At 30.8% G+C, this 21,049-nt stretch overlaps 1 protein-coding gene across 2 annotated transcripts in view; it reads left to right on the forward strand.

Moving 5' to 3' along the window:
- The window catches only part of LOC124369252 (xenotropic and polytropic retrovirus receptor 1-like), a 39,218-nt gene extending 27,192 nt beyond the window's left edge, over nt 1-12,026 (forward strand). For both annotated transcript variants that reach the window (XM_046827149.1, XM_046827158.1), the window contains exons 9-11: nt 2,235-2,404; nt 4,799-4,932; nt 8,585-12,026. In XM_046827149.1, coding sequence (XP_046683105.1) covers nt 2,235-2,404; nt 4,799-4,932; nt 8,585-8,864 — 584 coding nt within the window. In that variant the 3' untranslated portion in view covers nt 8,865-12,026. The remainder of the gene's footprint in view (nt 1-2,234; nt 2,405-4,798; nt 4,933-8,584) is intronic.
- Nucleotides 12,027-21,049: the final 9,023 nt, after the last annotated feature.

The following is a 21,049-nucleotide window of genomic DNA, read 5'->3' on the forward strand; positions in this document are numbered from 1 at the left end:
ATTTGTTTTATTATGTAAAGCGTTTTTTCGATACAGCACCTTTGGACCATGTTTTTTACTATTTTTTGTATTCTTTAATAGGAACTTAGAACAGGTGCTCAAACCTATGTTGACATCTTCCTCCATTTCATCTTGACTGTCAGACAATAAATTCTTAGTCTGCAGTCCAGAGTAGTTTGGTAAACTCATTCTTAGTTGTTTACTTGAAGTTGACCCTAGTTTAAAATTGTCAGCATTAAATTTTAATTTAACTATTTCCTCTTCCTTCTCAAGTATAATTTTCTTTAAACATTGTATTTCCCTCTTGGCTTCCACAACGTCATCATTAAGAATTTTTATAATAGATTTTTGGCTGTTTATTTCCTCTTTTAAAAGCATATTAATGTCAATATTTAAGTTTGCTTCATATTCATCATCAGTGCAGTTTGTTGCTAAAGTAACATTACCTTCCACAGATTTACTGATTTCTTCTTTTTCGACACAGTAATCACAGTACCACGTGCCTTTTGTGTCATGGATCTTATTAAATTGTTCAAGAGATAGAGATGTACATTTAAGATGGAACCATTGCTGGCATTGTCTTATGCAAAAAACACCATGGCTATTTTTGGTTACATTTTTCTTACATTCACCACAAGGATATTTCTTTGCAACACTAGATTTATTTTTATTTTTTACCATTGTTATAAATAAATTAAAACAATAATTAATAATTAAAAAGAAACAATAATTTATACTACTGGGTACAACAGTTGAATATATAATTGGGCTATAGTAGCTGACCTTGAGCTGTTCTAGCTCTATTCAAGTGTCCAGTCAGCTAAGTCAACAATAAGACAAACTGCAACAATAGAGTTACTACTGTCAGTCAGCATGCATAAACTGGTTACTGCCAATGTCAGATATGTGTCTCTTTCCCATTAAACAATATTTCTCATTAAAAGAGAAAATGGTTCAACAATTGTGTTTATTGTGCAAAATTATGTGATTAAACACTCAGATTAATAATGTTTTAATAAAAAGTTCAGTTTTATTAGTGTTTCAATACATTTATAATTGTAACAAAAACATGTGCTTTTGCCAGTCTAGAAGTAAGTACTTTTTATTGATTAAATTTAATGCTAATTAATAGAGAGAGAATAATGCTTCTTGTCTTAATGAATGTTTGATACTTATCACAGAACTTTAAACTTCACCAATGTCAGCCCAGGGTCGTTAATTATGTATAAAATATAAGAAATCAGCACACATAAAAACTTAAAATCACTGAACTTGACTACACTCCATTAGGAACAAACCTAATTTAAAGCAATAACTGCCAATTCCACCCGGTATCCTTTGGCTAAGGGCGGGCTCCTAATGAAAACCAAGAAATAAAACTAAATAGCATTTAAACTAAACTTAAAAACTAAATAACAAAATATAAACTATAATAAGTGGCAACAATAACAAAATAAATAAATAACAAATAGGAGGGTATCACAGATGTTGAATAGGTATTCAGCTCATCATGGAAGCCAGTTTTTCAGCAGATCAGGGGAAACCCTGGAAACAGATGTCTGTGACCACCCATGATGATGAAGCAGTAGGAGTCAAGAGTTCCTCTCCTGGACCTCGTTAGTGCGAAACGTAGAACCTACGTCAGCATATTAGTGGGAAGAATAAAAAAGAAAAAACATATATAAATTGGAAATGCAAAATTTTATTACGCATACTTCCACTAACATGCAAGAATTTAGAAGTTCCTTGCCACGCTGAAGAGGAAGTGCAGAGCGCTCTGAAACAGTACAGTCAGTGCCTTCTGCAGCCACAACGAACAACACTTACATATACTATATAAATAAACATATACATGAGCCGGGGAGAACTGGACTCAAAACTTAAAACCGGCTCAACACGTTAAGTTAAAAGTATCGATACACTCTGTTTAGTTTTTGATGGATAAAGATGGAGAGATGGAATTCGAGATGCCTTTCTAGGAAATAGAAGTAAACTTTTTACTCACTGTTACAACTCCCCAAATGGGTTTTTTTTTGGAGGGGAACTGCTCAACATTTTTAAATGTAAAGACATATTTTGTACTGGGTTGAGATAGAAAGCTCTAGTTTCCACTGTTCTTTTATAAAGACCTTTCAAATGAGGTTAATGGGTCTTTACATTTAAAATTTTTTGTACACCATACACTTAAGGTGTACGCAAAATGATTGAAATCTGACCTGTAAGCTGACCAACAGGTGATTACAAGAACAGTAGCGAGAATCCATTCTTCTACCTGTGGATTCTTGCATCCATTGTGAGCTCTGTGTACTCCTATACTTGGGACATCAAGATGGACTGGGGGCTGTTCGACCAAAAAGCTGGAGACAACAAGTTTCTGCGAGAGGAGATTGTCTATCCTTCTGTTGTGAGTAACAATGTTATAATCCAATCCCCATTTAGTTTGTTTGATATTTTATTAGGTTATTCAGGAAAAACATCTCGAACATTTTTGTACATTTAAATATTTAAAAAGTATAAACTTTACAACAGACATTTGTACATGCTGGCTCTTAACGCATTGAGGTAGACACACACACTGGTTACGTGATGCTTAGCCAGGACCGAACATCGAGTCACGCGCTGGTTACATGGCCAGCATTTGACATTACACTGTTCACCGTATTTCCACTAAATATTATGGTATGGCTATTACTAAGTGTTTAGATGTCAAAGAAATAAATAATTTCGTTTTCACACTGTACCTAACCCGATTTTGTAAAATATTTTTTGCCTGTTTCAATACTGATCAGCTGATAGCTCATCTTGTACACTGTGTTCTCTGACTGTTTGTTTACATTATGTGTAATGATAGAGTGTGAAAACTTGCGTGATTCTGAAGTTGATAAAGTGTTGTACAGTGATTGTGAGTATAATTCAAGTGAGACAGTGATAGTGATGAAAGCTTTGAAGATTGCATGATAGCCCGATCTAGAAACCATTTCACTAATTTAGTTGTAGATGACTCAGACCCTGAGGATGGAGGTTATCTAATATTTCTAACATGTAATATGAAAATGACTTGTCTCCATCCAGCGTTATGAACTATAAATCTTACAATAATAGAACAACATAGTTACCATAGCTACTAACTTTTGTGTGGAACAACTAAGAAAACAGTGGTATTTAATTTTGTTTGTTATAAGTTCAAACTTTTAGATATATTGTTAATTATTTTTTCCTGTGTCAATCATGTTATGGGCTATTAAAAATAATGCTAAATACACAGTTTGAAATGTTTCGTTTAAAAAAAGTGTTGTTTTTTTTCAAAAAAAATGTTATGTAACTAAAGGTTTTAAATAAAACATTTTGTTTCATTAACCCAAGAATTGGCAACTAAATTACCCCTATTGGTAGGCCACTTTTGCAGGTTTTGCAAGAGTATTTTATAAAAAAATAAGAAAAATAACTTAACTCTTGGAGTGCTGGATATAAATTTATATATTTCTCCCCATTGTGTAATTAGTTTTAAATAAATAAATGTTAATTTGTGTAATTTTATATTTTAATTAAGTACAGTGCAATCTCACTAATCCGGCAGTATATCGGGATTGGTAGTGTCGGATTACCGAAATTGCCGGATTAATGGATGTATGGGTACAAACGTACGAAAAACATACAAATGTACATTGAAATTTATTAGAAACCAGTTAAAGTATACTTTAACATAAGTAGAACGCAAAAGTACAATTGGAAAATAACTAAATACACAATAAAACGTAATAAACAAACAGTACAGTATGCCTAATCTGGCTGTGAAATAAACAACGGAAGGATACAGGACAAAAAATTACAGTAAAAACCGGACCCGTCATCGCTCGCACAGTGCTTGATTACTAGACGTGCCGTATTAGCGCACGGCCGGATTATAGAGACTACACTGTATCTAAAATTATTATAGGGAGTAAAAAATAAAATACGATTTTCTAAAGTATTTTAAGAGATTTTTTTACAAATAAATATGTATACAAAAGTAAAACATGGAATTGGCTAATTCACAGCCATATTGGAAAAAATTGTAATTCTACTTAAATACATTCTACTAATGCTATAAAAAATGTTCAGATGAAACATATAACATGCAATTCAACTTAGGAATAGAGCTTGTGTGCGGATCTCAAGAATTGCACTGTCATCCTCCCTACACACAATAAACCGTCCAATGTGCCAGCAGAATAGCACAGAATGATGTTCACAACGAGTAGAACGCATCTGTTGTCTAACGTCCAGTTAACATTCTAGTGCATTTTGTTACCAATTTTAAAGAGATAGTTCATGATAAAAGAAAAACTGTAATAAAGAGATTTCAGCTTATTCGTGGAGTCATCTTTACCACACAGGACATCCTGTAATATGCAAGGGAAGGGTTGTGTAGCTTTGTTGTACCGATTCCAAAGTTATCTTTCAATCTGCTGTAGCTGAAGTAATTGGGGGAATTGTTATATTTCATTTACTGACTCGTATAGTATTGATATTTATCGTCTTTGAAGCATTTCATAATATTACCAATAATACTCAGCCATCTTGTTGAATGAACAATTCTGTAATAAACAACTGGAGGGTTAGAGGTCAAGTGTTGTACGTTTTAATATAATATACTTATTTTTAAATTTATTTTAATGAACTGTTAATATTTATAATTTTTGTATGGAATGTGATGTTCCAGTTTTACGAATTTTTCACCATGTCTCTCTATGCTCACAGATGATTACAATTCTTTCTCTGCTTGAAGAGTTCAGATATGCTTATGTTCTGTCTACAGGGTTACTACTACACTGCCATCATAGAAGACCTGTTCCTCAGGTTTGGCTGGGTCTTGTCCATGTCCCTCACAGAGATGGGTTATGCTCATGGAGACTTGATGATAACAATTCTTTCTCCACTTGAAGTGTTCAGGTAGCCTATTTTATATTTGGATTAGTATCAGTTCTTTATTTATATATTGTTCGTTCAGTAAATACATGCACCTAACTAATAAAGCAGCTGTCTAGTTATGTATAATCCATTGCTTGTAGACCAGTATTCTTAAACACAAAAAAGGCTAAGTTTAAATAAAATGAAGAAGTTTTTATTTTTTGTATATATTGGGTTGTTTGAAGTGTAGTTACATATAATTCACTTTCACCCTTTACACTTTTTCATATGAATACATGTTTTTTTTTTTTTTTTGTTAAGTGTATGTAGAATAATTATATCAAATGAAATGTCGGAAACTCAAAGAAAACTATAAAATGTAACTATTATTATAAATAAATTACGAGGGTAATTCGGAAAGTAAGGTCCGTTTTTTTATTTAAAAAAAACCACAACAGATTTTTTCAAAAAACTTGTTTTATTTGATTCCTGACATAAATCTATTTTTCTACATAATTTCCACTTTTGTTTAAACACTTGTCACAACGATCTAAGTCAGCCGCCTGCGACTATAACCAGTCTTGTACTGCTTATTTCACCTCGTCATCAGTGTTGAAGCGCTTCCCACCTAGGAACTCTTTTAGGTAGTGAAACAAGTGGAAGTCGCTTGGCGCCATGTCTGGGCTGTATGGCGGGTGTTCTAGCTGTTTCCAACCAACGATTTGATGAGATTTTGGGTTTGGTTGGCAGAGTGGGGTCTGGCATTGTCATGCAGCAACGAAACTCCAGCTGTCAATAGGCCACGTCGCTTGTTCTGTATTGCTCGTCTAAGGTTAGTCAGAGTGTTGCAATAAGTGGCCGCATTTATTGTTGTTCCTCGCTCCATGAACTGGACTAACAATATCCCACGTCTATCCTAAAACGCTGTCACCATAACCTTGCGTGTGGATAATGTTTGTTTTGCTTTCACTTTAACCGGAGACGTCGAGTGATGCCACTCCATCGATTCTGGGGCCAGCGTTTCGTTTCTGGGGTTATATGGGAAACCCATGTCTCGTCACCCGTCACAATGTGGTCTAAAAGGTTATCACCTTCCTGATGATATTGGATCAAAAATTCAAGAGCGATACCCATTCCTCTTTTTTTGTGTTCCTCAGTAAGCAGCCTGGGAACCCAACATGAGCACAATTTGCGAAAATCCAAAATTTCAGAAACAATTTTAAACAATGTGGTTCTACTCACGTTTGGACATTCTATTGCTAATGAAGAAACAGTGAATCGCCTATCTTCACAAAATTTTTTCATAGACGGCTTTCACCAAATCTTCGGTGATCACTGACGGCCGACCAGATCGTGGTTTGTCATGGACATTTTCCCGTCCATCTTTAAAAGCTCCCACCCACTTCTGCACTTTGCTGTCACTCATTGCATTTGGACAGGGCGCATGCGTATTTCGCTGCTCACTTACTGTTTGTCTGGTTAACGCGAATCGGACCTTACTTTCCGAATTACCCTTGTATTTTCTTCTCTCATATATTTGAAGATTTCACAATGGTAGTGTTAATATTTGGGATAAAATGGTCTCAAGCATTTGAGCTTTAGATCAGACTACTTACAATTTTAATATTTTACTGATATATATTATCTCAAGGGATTATTCTCATTTTTCACTGTGCTGATGACTGGAGACATTACTGTCAGTCTGTTCAAGTAATAGTTTCTTATACAAGATTTTTTTGTTCTTGGTTTAAGTTCCATTTACTGTCTAATAGCATTTTCTTTTTTTTAAGAAACTGTTGAAAAAAACTAGTTAGTTGATAGTAGTTTTTTTTTCAGTTTTAGCCATTTTCAGTTTTTGGCTTATCAATCCCAATTCAGAAAGTCACGCTTACCTTTTTTTTAGGGTAGCTCAGCAGTGGATGGGGCTAGAACCGCCTTCTTGTGGTATAAAGATTCCTATGCTCAGTACCCAGCGTACTGTGGTAGTGGATGGCCTGTATCTCTTTTAACTGAGACATTAAAATGAGCGCTGCAATTGAAAATCCCACTACTTGTGAGTGCATTCTGGCAAAAACCTACAAACTTATATAAATCCATCACCAAATTTTTGACGTCATGGGGATGGAATTAAAGTGAAAGCAGAGTGGGGTAGTGATGTATTGATTTCAAAAATGGCCACACCAGTGCTCACTAAGAACATCACAGTGGTCGGCCTAGCCTGGTTACTGACGATTTGTTGACAAAAATCAATGAAAATCACTGTTTCATGATCACTTAACTTTCAGAAAATTTCCCTCAAATTTCACAAACTGCATTGTGTTCAGGAAATTTTTGTGGAGAAGCTTGGCTACCACAAATTTTATGGAGTTCCAAAAATTCTTACAGATGACCACAAAAAACAAAGGTTTGCTGCATTGCTGAATTTCCTTGAAGATTATGATGAACAATCATGGTAATGAACTTATTGATTGTATCATTAATTGGAAGAAGTCCTTAGACAAGGTGCAGGTTTAAATTATACAACCATAATAGCCAGCGAAAGGAAATTTTATAGTTGCAAATCTTGAAAAGCTATTCAATATAAATATTCTGCAGCCAAATTTGTCTATTTAGAGATAGCAATTCAGACCTGAGTCCAAAATCAAACCCAAGAAGTATACCAATTTTTATGAGTTGATTACAGAATCACCTGTAATGATCACCTGAATTTTCCACATACACAATTTAAGGAAGCTCCAATTCTAAAATCAGCAGACTTTTGCCTCACAGTGTTCATTGTAGAATGAGTATCTTCCAGCCATTAAGTAGACATTACCTTGTATAAACATTTCATATCTTAGGTATTTGTAATTTTGTTATATATTAATAGATCTACATAGCACAAATATAAATTACCACTACTAGATGAGATATTGTTAGTAAATAAGAGTAATAAACCAGATCAAGAGCAGAGACTTGGAGTACACCTGTAGCTTGTAACGGAGCAATGACCTAAACAACCAGGACTATTAACTTAAGGAATTTACACAATCTGGCTACAGTCCCTCAAAAATTAATACACAGAATGAGAAGCTCTGTGATATGTAATGAGCCTTTCCTTGAAATAATGGATTTATAAATTAGGTCATCTTTTAAGTGTAGATCTTTTGGAAGGACTGTGTTTCTTGTGATCTGTATGGCCAACTTTCATACTTTTTAGTACTTTGTTACAACATATAGTACTGTTTTCTGCTCATAAGGTTAGAAATACTTTCTGTGTGTTAAAGTTTAGTTGTGATATACTTAATAACATACCTGAATATAACATACTTCATATGTGATTAATAACTATGGAAAATACAAAGCACACACATTAATAAAATTGAATTTTTGAAGTGTATGCTTAACTGAAATTATCAAAGTTCCAGTGTAATTTACTTTCTTATCTTGGTTGAACATTTGTAATAAACTTCTATTTGCAACTTAATGATATAATTAAAATAAAATGGTAATTTTGACAGTGAGAACAGGTGGTATAAATAGAGTAAAAGAAACATAGACTGTATAAGAAACTAAAACAAGAACTTTAATGTAGTTAACCTTAATATCCAAACATTTTTTAAGCCATGGCACATATTTTCGCTGTGGTTTGGAGACGCATCAAATCTTTAAGTAAAATAGTGTATACAGTTAAATTGTTTTTTTCTCCTTACAGGAGGTTTGTTTGGAATTTCTTCCGTCTGGAGAATGAACACTTGAACAATTGCGGCAAATTCCGAGCGGTCAGAGATATCTCAGTAGCACCTCTTGACTCCAGTGACCAGACACAGATACTGCGCATGATGGATGATCCGGATGGTGTCACCAACCGACACAAGAAGAAGGCAGCGGTTGCAGCTGTTGGCCTCAAGAAGCGGGTACTAGGAGGAGCAGGAGGAGGTGACCATTTGCTCACAGTAGAAAACAATGAGTCTACCGATGACCCGGATACGTAGTTGTGGCCTACTACACTCATAGGTCTCATTTGTATGAACGGTAAAATTTTTGTCGCCACTCTTCCAAATGTGTTATGTTTGGAGCCCTCTTTCTTAGTTACAAACATTTGTTACAGGCAATCTTCAATAATGTATATGTTACATAAATACCTATACAAACAATAGAATTGATGAGGAGTTGTACTTCATAAAGCCATAAAGCAAGTACAAAAGTTGTTCAATAATTTTAAGTAGCAATTTTTGCAAATTAACGCTCAGTACCACAGGCAGAGTATCACATGTATCTGACAAGCCAACAAGTCTTTCTGTAGTAAAACTACTTTATTTGTAACTTGAGCTTAGATCAGTATTACTGTTGTAAATGCATGAGCAACATATTAATAACATTTAGTGCAAACCAAGATTATTTATAATAATATATGGAAATTAAATCCAGAATCATAACTGCAATTTTACTCTTAATTAAAAAAATCTTTATTCTTAAATAAAATTAAATCCAAATAAAAACAAAAATATAAACTCAAAAAACAATAAATATAAATAAAAAGAGTAACAAAATTCAATTATAGCATGTATAAAAAGATTAATGAAAATGTATTGGTCATACATAGGTTAATGCATATTGTTGCATTATCAATGTACAAAATTCAGAAGCCTGTCAAAGCCAAAAATATGAAATAATGATCATATCCAATTCAAAACAGTTTTAACATAACATATTTAAAGTATTTCTTAATGAGATAGTCCTTGAAAAGTAACTGCCATAATATTTATAGTAAATATTTCTGGTGGCATTTCAACGTATAGGCACTGTCAAAACCACAGACAAAACGTTCTACCAAAATACTTGTTAAATCCTCACTTACTAAAACTTGTATGAAGCTAAGTTGAATAGTTAATGTTTTGTAGTTTTTAGTATTTCAAAATTATGTTTGATTTTATAAAAACATAATACAAAGTTTTAACCAAGAGTCTTTCCTGAATCTGATGAATGTTTGTTTTTACCTCCGTAACTTGTCAGAAACTTTAAAGTAATTAAACGACCTGGGACTCATTAATTTATGCAATTTTTGGATTATTTCCATTTGAGCACAACTGGACTAACTGATAAAATGCAATTCAAACCACACATCTAATTTGGTGCCTGGGAGTTAATTTAAAACTGCACACTATTATGTGGTTACCAGGAAATAAAGTTAATAGTATTCACAATCTTATTGACACCACATAATGGTGCAAAAATTAAAATTAGTGCCATTGGCCATAAGGAACTGGGTATTGACCATTGACGGCTCAAAAGTGGTAATGCACTATATATTTTGTGTTTGATACTTTTTGTTATAAGTGTTTAAAACTTAAAATTTCAATAAATCATTTTACCAAGACTGAAATATAAAATGTTTCAGTATTATAGAATGTGTATTGAATGAATAGAATATCAACGTAGAACAACTAACAATTTTTTTCTACAATCCACATTGTTAGAAACAAATACAACACAGATCTTGGCAACAGTTCGATGGTAAATTCTACAGAATTCACTGACCTGGTCTGGCAAATATGTAAAAAAGTGATAATTCTTTTAACAATGCGTCATAACAATAATAATTTTTAAATTGTTTTTGTATTATTGGATGAAATCAACTGAAGTACTTCAGTACCCATTATTTGATACAGCTTTATTTTTACTGATGGAAAAGAACTTAATTTAAGCAATAAATTAATGATATTTTTAATAACTTAGCAACAAATAATTTTGTGCACATATGTAAACATAAAAAAAAACACTGTAGATATGACATATGTGTAAGTTCATTGTATTATGCTTGCTTTATTCAGTATTATATAGGTTTTAAGGTTGTTTCTTGTTCCTTTTTAACTGATTGGTGTTGAATGTTTTGGTATATTTATGCCAAGATGCTGATTTATCATTGGTTTAATATATTTGTGTTACTTAGCTATATACATTTTTTGTTTTGTATACTATAAAACCAAAATATTTCAAGTGTCTCATGAGTGCTTTCGTCAATAGTTAGTCATTACTTTTGTGTTAATTTCTTATCAGGGTATAAGCTTTCAGTGTTTAAAATCTATACTGGGTGATCCAAGTGTTCACTTCTTTCTTCACTTATGTTGACAGCTATCAAAATACGACTGAAGAGACTATTTTGTTAGTAACACTTTGGTTGTGAAGAATGCTGGGTGGAAACCTACCATAAATCTGAATTGTTCCAAGTTACTTGACCCAAACAAATACATTGTTCCACTTGAGAAACAACCCTATAAACCCACCCTTGTCACAAAAAACCGTGCTAAACATACATGTACATCATCCAGATTCTACTTTATACCATCTCCATAAATTACAAAATACCTGGTAATCATAATTGTGAGTTCAATTACATATTGTGATTTTCCAATTACTGTACAAACACTTCCTTTCCCATAGACTTAATCTCTGAAACCCTTTAATAAACACATGAATAGTAATAGGCATGACAAGGTCCTACTTCTTTACAAACCTGTCTTGCTCATATCATTCTCCAAGACCAAAATTGTTTACAACTGCTTTACTACCAGTCAGTAAAGTGGAGACATAACCTATCAGAAGGAATCTACTTAAACTGTACATTATCCAAAAAAGAACTGAATTTGACATTAAACGTCCCTAAAGTTTCTCTTTAAAAATTATAAGGGGTGGACAATTTATAGATCACTCAGCATAGTTATGTTATAAGTTTTATCTTAAGTAGATTAGGTAGGTTAGTTAATTCTTCATATATTAATTTAGTGCAAATAGTGGAGGATAACTTCATTAACTTGTTAAAGTTAACTTTATACACAGTAAAAAATAATCAAAATATTGAGATAAATTATGCTGATATCTAAATTAAGCTTCTGTACCTGTGAATATTGAAAACTATTTACTTTACATGAAAAACTAAAGATTTTTGGGATTAATATTAACCATATCTTTAAAATCAGACACCTCCCATAATTCTACAACTACAATAATAAAGGCATTAAAGTGTGAAGTTTGACATTACACTTATGGGTTGAGTCTCAAGGTCATTTCACTACAGCTGGTTCTTATTTAAGAGGTAAAATTAATAACCATCAATGAATTTGTGTTAACTTTGAATAAATATGATATGAACCTGCTGTGTTTAATATATTATTAGGTGTATAATTTGGCACTATGCAAATAGAAAAATTATTACCAGATACATCACTCGATACATAATTTAGATTTTATAAACTTTGACGACATACACTGCTCTATATATATATATATATATATATATATATATATATATATATATTTATTTATTTATTTATAAAGCATTTGGATTCATCTTAATTATATCTTTAAAATTAGATATCAGCCAAAATGGTATGTCTAAAATAGGGCTTAACCCATTAAGGAAGCAATTAACCTAGCCTGTCTAGGACTGAATGTTTGAATTGATTTTGGCAAAAATGCATATGTGTACTAAAATATTAATAGAATGAGTTTGGATACAGATAAATTAGTCAATGTTTCAGGACATTTTAGTCTATTTGGTTGCTCTACAATAGTGTTTGTTGCTTTCTCCAAATATTTTTTTATTTAATTTCTTTTTGGTATATATTTACAAATTATTTTAGAAAAAAAAAACAAAATATTAAAAGCAACTGTCGAAATTTTATTACTTTTTTTGCTTATCTGTTTCAATAATTTTTTATTCAAAACAGCACATTGTTTTTTATATGGAAAACCAGTTTTTATTTGGTTACTTAATTATAAAGCATAATAACAAAACAATCAAAATTCACATATATTTTTTAACTTTTTGATGATTTTATGACAAGCTCCTGAATTAGTTGTCTGGGAGATGAGAAAACTGTTTATTACATTCAATTGTTATTATTAAATGATAATTAAAATAAACTATCTACATTTCATACAATTATCATTAATCTACTTTTTAAAATTCACTTTTGTGTCAGTATTTGAGTATCTTTGATATCTCAATATCAATGTCCAGGTATCTCTACTTCTGAAGTACATAAATTGTCTTGTCCCATAAGGTAGCTGAAGAACTAAAAAATTCATTCAACAACTATAAACAGTTAAACACTAAACATTGATAACATGATACACAGAATGTAAGCAAAACATGGAAGTGACCATATTGCTAAATGTAAACAATAACAAAACAGGCTATTAGTTGTGGTTCCAGTGTGCAAACATAACGAATCAAAACGGAATAATTACTTATAAGGATGCAAGACAGCACAAAACTGAGATCTAGAGAAAAAACAAACAAATATGTGATCGTTAGCATCTAAAAAGAGCATGAGTACCTCTCAGGCAAGATTATTCAGTCCCGCTCAGGTAAGTTCCCCAACGGGTTAATAGTGTTTGAGTTTAATCTTATTCTAATGGAGTGTTCTAATCATGTTATTTCACTATAGCCTTAATGATGCCAAAAAAGACTGTTACTTACATGTAATGACACTAGATCATTGACAAACCATACAGTCAACACTCTACAGATTAGATTTCAACTCTTGAGTATCTTGGGGGTTACTGTATGTAAATTAAACGAGTTATTTTCTCTTTGTCTGTCCCATTGTTTTTATTTTGTAGAGGTTTGAAAAGTATATATGAAAACAAAGATATGGTGATCTTGTAATAGGTTTTTAGGTCTGAAGACAATTTTAATTACTGGTATTTACTTCCAGTAAGAAGTAATGCCACAGAACATGACAAAGTAAAGTTGTTAGGGAAATTAAAGTCACAATGTTAAAAAAGTTTTCAATGTTCTATGCCAACGGGCCCATAGTCCTGATATTTTGTTTAAGCATTACAATCAGAGTTATAGCTTTTAAAATTTAAAATTTTTTGTTTTTTCTAAAATATTTTATGGTTTTTTAGTAGAAAAACTATTTTGTATAATGCGAATGGACTGATAAAATTATTACAATGTTTTAAGAAGTAAAAATTACTAAACAAATCTAGATGTATAAAACAAAATTAAGTGCAGTTACTATTTGAATTCTTATCATTGAAAAATTCAAAAATAAAATGTTTCTTTTATTTGTATTTTTTATTTAGCATTCTCATATATACAAAATCAATAAAAGCCTTATTCCTAATGATCTATGTCCAAAAAGTGGTTAATGTACTGTTCGTTTTGTTCAATGAAGGGTTTGAAGACTGTAGTGTACATTTTTAAAGTACTGTAAGCTAATTACATATGCTTGACCAGTTGTTAAAAATGTGTAATGTAACCAATTTGTTCATTTTATTTGATATCCCAGTTACCACTCTACCTTGCACTGTTCTCTGAGACCAATAGGCTAGGTTTTTTTATTTCTGTATCATCAAAGCTTTCACAATGTACAAATATGTCCACTAATTAGTATAGTATGTAATTTAATAACAGGTATCATGTAATAGTTGTATCATAGATTAGTGTTATTTTTTGGTAGTGCCATAATTTAATCTTAGTATTAAGTGCATCTTCTTGTTGTTTAAATATTGCAAAATTGTGTATTATCTAAGTTTTCTGACTAACTGTCCAGTTCGTAGGCATTATAATTTGTTTATTGTCAATTTCATTGCATTACATAGCGCACTTATGTATTTTGTACTTAAAACACCCTGTGTACTTTCTGCAAGTAATTCTTGACAGTCTTTTTAAAATATGGGAACAAGAGGATTTTATGCTTTATTTTTTAAAGTGTGTTACACATTTTTAATGTTAATTTTGTTCCTTAATATATGGAGTAACAAAAACCAGAAGGTTTACATTAACCCATTGACTATAAATTAACATTCAAATATGAATGTACCCTCAGTTACTGAATTATTTTTTTTTAATTTTGCAATGGAAATCATTGGGTGGGTACTTAGGGCCATTTTAAGTATTTAGTTTTCTAGCACCAATTGGGTTTATACCAGATCTACCACTAAAAATGAAATTATGTGGATTATTAGCTTCACTTGGCCACTCCTAAGTTTGAAGGTTAAGTCTTGTCACATAATTTTCTTAAATTTCTTCATCGCCGCTTTCACTCAAAATTTAGTCATCAAAGTTACCATCACTCACTTTATTTGTACTTTCATTGAGTATATTCTTCACAGAGTTATAATTGAATATTTTTCGACTCCAAAATTATGAACTTAGTATGAAGGGCAGGGCCCGTAATCAGAATTACACCAACGCTAACTGATGATGGGTAGCCAATGGGTTAAATAGAGAATCTCTTTAATCCAGTAGGTTCCAAACATAGGGGTGTCAGATTAGGAAATTATCAAGACTGTTTGAGGATATTTTTTAATGGAAAATAAATCATTGCTATTAAGATAAAATATATATTTGTTAAATAAAACAGTACATGCATGTACAATGTATGTACACAACATATCAATTCATTTGAATTTTGTTTTATAAAACATCACAACACAGAATTGATGTTTCTAATCAGAAATCATGTTTTTCATTACCGGAAAAATGCAAAAGTTATTTCACATTTTTAAGTTGAAAATGCTCGTATTCAGCTGGTCAAAACAACATTTATGAGGCAGTGCAATACAATATAATTTACAAAATTTTCATCAAAATGCTCTTTTGGGCTAAGGCTTGAAGACAGTTATGAGGTAGTAATATTTTAATATTAACGGTTTTGTCAGTGATACCATTTTAAAGAACACTCTGGATTACATCCAGAACATTCAAAAATTTCTGAATTATAAACAGTTTAATCTGTATGAATACTTTTAAAGTTACGAGATAATAAATTATGATATTTGAAAAGAATTTCAGTTGTTACACCAAATTGTTTACTTTCTGTTAACCAAACAAATAATGGCAATATTGTAGGTGTGTTGTGAAATACAGTATAGAATTTGTTCCTTATAATGTAGCAACCACTAAGTGTTACAATCTTATAACTATTGGTGAATAAGCAATTGTGTATTTGTTGAGAATCTCACAAAACACCCATTTATATTAGTATTCAGTTTATTATTAATTTTAATTATATACAGTATAAACTTTTTTTATTTTGTATTTAATTATTGTAATTGATAAAGAAGTGCCTTTGATAATGCAGTCAACTGGTAATTTGCAGAAATTACATAAATTTAATTGAACATTGAATAATGTACCCATAAAATGCCAACATTTAAAATATTGACATGGTGCTTATGTACTAGTCATACAGGAATAATTACTTAATCTCATAAATATTGTAACTTATAAATGTCATGTCTTTTATTTTGCAGACTGATGTGATTTGTACTGTTATAAGAACTTTAAAGTGTAAGCTGTCAATCATTAACTCTACTTAAATTAAGGTTTCTGTTTTATTTAATCTATTAGTATCTGAATGCAAGTTTTAAAATGTTATGTTATGATTTTTAGTAATGTATGAAGTGTTTAATTTAACTGACCATAATTCTTTCACTGGCTGGTTTTTTATGTTGTTATATCCAAAAATGTGTTTGAATTTTGAATATTTCAAAGGTGAGGTGTGATAAGCTTTAATATCATTCTTAAAAGGGTATTTCTCGGATTGGATATGTATAAATTACATAGAAGGATCCAAATGGGTGCCAGATACTTAAATGGACCTTCTGGCTACAGCATGGCAGAGTTTGTATCTAAACACCTGTCTTAGCCACAAAACTTAATGATGTATGAATGTAATACACTGGTTCAAGAATTGGAATCTGCCTTCTGTTTCAGTATTAAACCCTAAGATATGAGGCTAAAAACGTCCAAGAAGTTTAAGGTGATGAACACGCCTTAGTCATAGTTGATAACATAAAAGTCCTATAGCAAAGTTGAGTAATTTTACAATTTTCTACTATCCTATGGACAAAAGTCTAGAATTGCTTAATTGCTGGTCTAAATATCATCACGTGATCTAGTTTATGGATAACGTAATACATTTTAATGAGAATTCTTTCAAGCAATATCTAGTTCAGGCCTTATGTATTAAATTATTAATTTGATCACTAAGTCAAACTTAAATTATTATAAATTGATTATAAATATTAAAAAACTTTATTCCATTAAATTGGTGTACAAATTAAAATAATTATGTGTATAATTACATTAATAACAAGTACAAATTTTCTGTTGACTTTGACTTGTTCATTGTAACTTTGGTATGTTAATTGTCATGCTATTTCTTAATTTAATTGCATGCTTAACCTTATGTCTTGGTCTTGGCACAAAATAGAGGGCATGTAAGATTTCTTGAAGTGTTGTCTCAATTTTTGAAACATATAATGATAGCAATTGTCTGAGATCCTACTACCCTCTCAAATCAAGGATCGTTGATAATTGGCTTGGACCAAAGAACACTGATCATGTTAACCAATGTTAATATAATTTTTATTACTGTTAAACTGCTTTGTCTGTCTCAAGCTATCCCCTGGACATTATTTTATCACTAGGTTTATCATAGCAAAAAAGGAAAGGAATATAAATTTATTTGATTTTACATTGCCCTGTCTGTCAGTAATGTAATTACATTCAGTATATGATTAGTAATATAACAAGCAATCAAATAATTATTATGTATCATTGTAGTATGCGATCAATCCCATTGGCTGCTGTGTCGTGTTTGAAGAAAAATACAACATAGTATGAATTTGTACTTATAAAATATCTTGAAAACTTAAACAACCCAGTTTTGTTAATTAGTGTTATGGATTGCAAGAAAACCTTGTTTTTGGAATAACTGTTGGGGGTTTGAAAGAAGGGTATAATGTGTTGGTCGCTGATATTCTATGAAGAAAATGTCATGTTCACCTTAAAATGCTTTCCAAGAGGTTTTATATGATTGGCAAAACATGCTCTCTTATACCCCCAACCACCTACATGATAGATTTGTGATCAAACCTCTTTAATAAGCAAAGATATGCTGATGTGGTAAATTTTTATTACTAATCATATCATGCGTGCCATTGTTTGTTCATATAAATGTTTTTATGAATTCAAAAAAAAGCACCATTTTTAAGAAGCTCTTAATTTCTGTACTTCTGTTTGTACAATCTCATATGTTTTGTTTCTGTGATCTTTTACAATAGGTGTTTTATTTTAGTTTACATTGTAATAAGTTAGATGATTTATTATTTTGTTTATTTTAGTTGCTAGTTATCAACAAGATTAGTTGGAACCAAATATGAAGTTATCTGTATGGTGCTGTTTGATCATTAAATGCAATTTTTTTATTTGAAGTTGACTTTTTAAACATTTTTATTGAAAATATGCAATTTTGTGCAAGCTTAAATTTAAATTTTTGTAGTTTCATCCATTTTCACCAACTTAGTACAGTAATACTGAAATTACAATGCTATAATGAAATGTAATGTTCTTTTTAATTTATTACTGTTATAATTAGAGAATTCTTTGATAACATTGAAGTAGTTAATACTTTTCTTATTCTGAAACTTTTGTTTATGTACTCTTCTTTTTATACTTTTATTGATATAATATGTTAATTTGCTTTCTTTCTATGTCAGAAAATTCATTTAATATCATTCTTAAGCTGTTTGTAAAATAAGTCCTTACATTTGTGATAAAAGTGTGTTATAAATCTGATTATAAACAGATGTGTTTATTTTCAAATAAAATGTGTTAAACCAATTTTGCTACTGCTTATTTTACTCCTATTTATTACATATTAATCATTTGAGTTATAATGTAAACATTGCATCAGTTCAATGTCCTGACCTTTGTCTATGACATCCTGACATTTTTGGGTTGTAATCATATAGATACCAGCTCTATTCTACTGAACTCCCTGTTAATGAACTCCTTGTCAGACTATGTTATTCAAGAATTGTTTTAATTTTTACTGAGGCATCGAAGGCACAAAGAAAATGAAAGGACTATTTCCCTTCTCCACCCATAACAAAAAAATTAAGTTGTAGCACATACAAGAATATAACAATGACCTCAATCCATGTCTCCAATACACGTGGAATGCAACTGGTCTCTTTAAAGTTCCAGGACAAACCGTCCACTGAATTTTGCTACTTTTATTCTTTCTGGTGTTGGCCAGAAGATAACTGCAGAAAATCCAATGAATGTCTGATAACAACCTCAATAATCACTGAATAGTTTTATTATAACATTTTCCTATTATTTTAGAGTAGCTCATAATTTTGTATAATGTAATTAAGTAACCACATATGTGTAAGTTGATCACATTGTTTATAAATCTGTGTTATGTCATTGATTGTTAAATATTTACAGATCAATTACACAGCTAAATAATATAAAATTCTGCATTTGTTTACATTTTCAGAAATAAAAATTTGGTGTGTGATTATCTAAAACTTTTTTATTGAAAAGTTATTCTTTCCAAATCATTATTTTTCCCTTTCACATATCTGATGGACATATTTATAAATGAAAAAATAAATCGAATAGGATGTTTTTTCCCAAATAATATTAGTAATTTTGTTACAAAATATTTAGAAACAAGTTTTTCCTTGTATTCATGTTTTTGACAATGACATGTACCTAATGTATGCTAATCACTCATATCATCTGTGTTTTTGCACCGTATTCCAATTTTATTCATAACGTACATAAGATTTTAGATAATGCAAAACTTTTTCAAATATAATGATATTAGCAGCTTTTTTTTCTTAAAATTAGCACATTTAAAAATTATGATCTTCACCTTTTATAATTTTGTGTGAACAAATTTGTAAGTTATATATTCTTGGTTATAAAAATATAAATAAGTATACATTTTAACACTACTGAGTACTGGTCCCGAATTACAAGGCTCTTAAGAATGCTGTGTGTTTTAGTTATTCTAAAAAATATCATAGGTAAAAACTTTGTACAAAGCACTTATTATATAAGTAACGAATATATATATATATATATATATATATATATATATATATATATATATATATATATTCTTTCATTAAACATAAAAGTTCTTGCTCTGACAGGACTCCAATCCAGATCTCACACTTGCTGGGTGAGTGCGCTACCACTACACCACAGAGCCCTTACTTTTTACGATTCAATTCTTTTGAACAACCATAACATAAACAAACATGTTTATAAAAATTTAATTTATGTATATACGTTGAAATGAATAGCCTACAATAGTAAAATGCATCTACTTCCACACTTGTATTTCACTTCGAGCATAAGGAATAAAGTGAAAGCTTGACTTCCGGCTGTGCCTTAGTCTTCAATACATCTACATTGGTGCTAAAAATCTCTTTATGACTGAATGTTATAGTTTTCAAGATAATGTGTGGATAAAGAAACCTATACAGCTCCACAAACACATGAACTTTTCAAACAGTTTATTAATGATATTTACCATTAGCTCGCTGCCTGTGTGTACTCTTGGTAATCATCTTTGGAAGGTATGAATAACTAAAAACATGATGTAGTACAGTATATAATATCACTTTCCAATTCCTGTTCACTATATCATCTACTTTGTTTAATCTATGGTCTGAATTTGATAAATAGTAAAAAGAGGTTTACTATGTTCAAGTGGATGTGAGTTAGTAATAATTATTATAGACTTTTTTGAATGATAAAAATGTTATTATTAATCTTATTTGCATTGCCCCATACAAAAAGTCCATGTCTTACGATAGATTGAAAAAAAGGCAAAGATAAGCCGGTAAGATATTTTGAGTTTTAGATGCATTTAGGTGAGAACCGTTTTTTTTAAAACCAACTTGAAGCTTCTAATAAAGTATTTTGTGTTAAAATATTCAGTTCCTCAATAATATTGCTTGCATTTAAGTATGTTGAGTCATCTGCATATATGACTGTGTATAAGATAATATGCATTACACAACAGCTGACATTTATTCATGCAAATATGTACAAAGTATTCAGACACAGCATGGCAGAAAACTAATTTCCTTTCAATTACTTTTAAGAGTATTATTTGTGAGTGATACTTTGGAATAAAAAGCATTTCTGTATTTCTCATGTTTTCTTCTTTCATGTTTTGTTTTTTTTTTGTTTTTTTACTGTGGTTCACATCAGCGTTTTTCCAGACTTTTTTATTTATTTTTATTAATTTTTCAATAATAATGGCAAAAAATTGTGATCGGTTTTTTACTGCATTTAGAATTTCTCTCTCAACAAGATTATCTGCTTCAAACATCTTTTCATTGTTATATT

This window comes from Homalodisca vitripennis, chromosome 1 (assembly GCF_021130785.1).
Source record: "Homalodisca vitripennis isolate AUS2020 chromosome 1, UT_GWSS_2.1, whole genome shotgun sequence".
Classification (NCBI taxonomy): Eukaryota; Metazoa; Arthropoda; class Insecta; order Hemiptera; family Cicadellidae; genus Homalodisca; species Homalodisca vitripennis.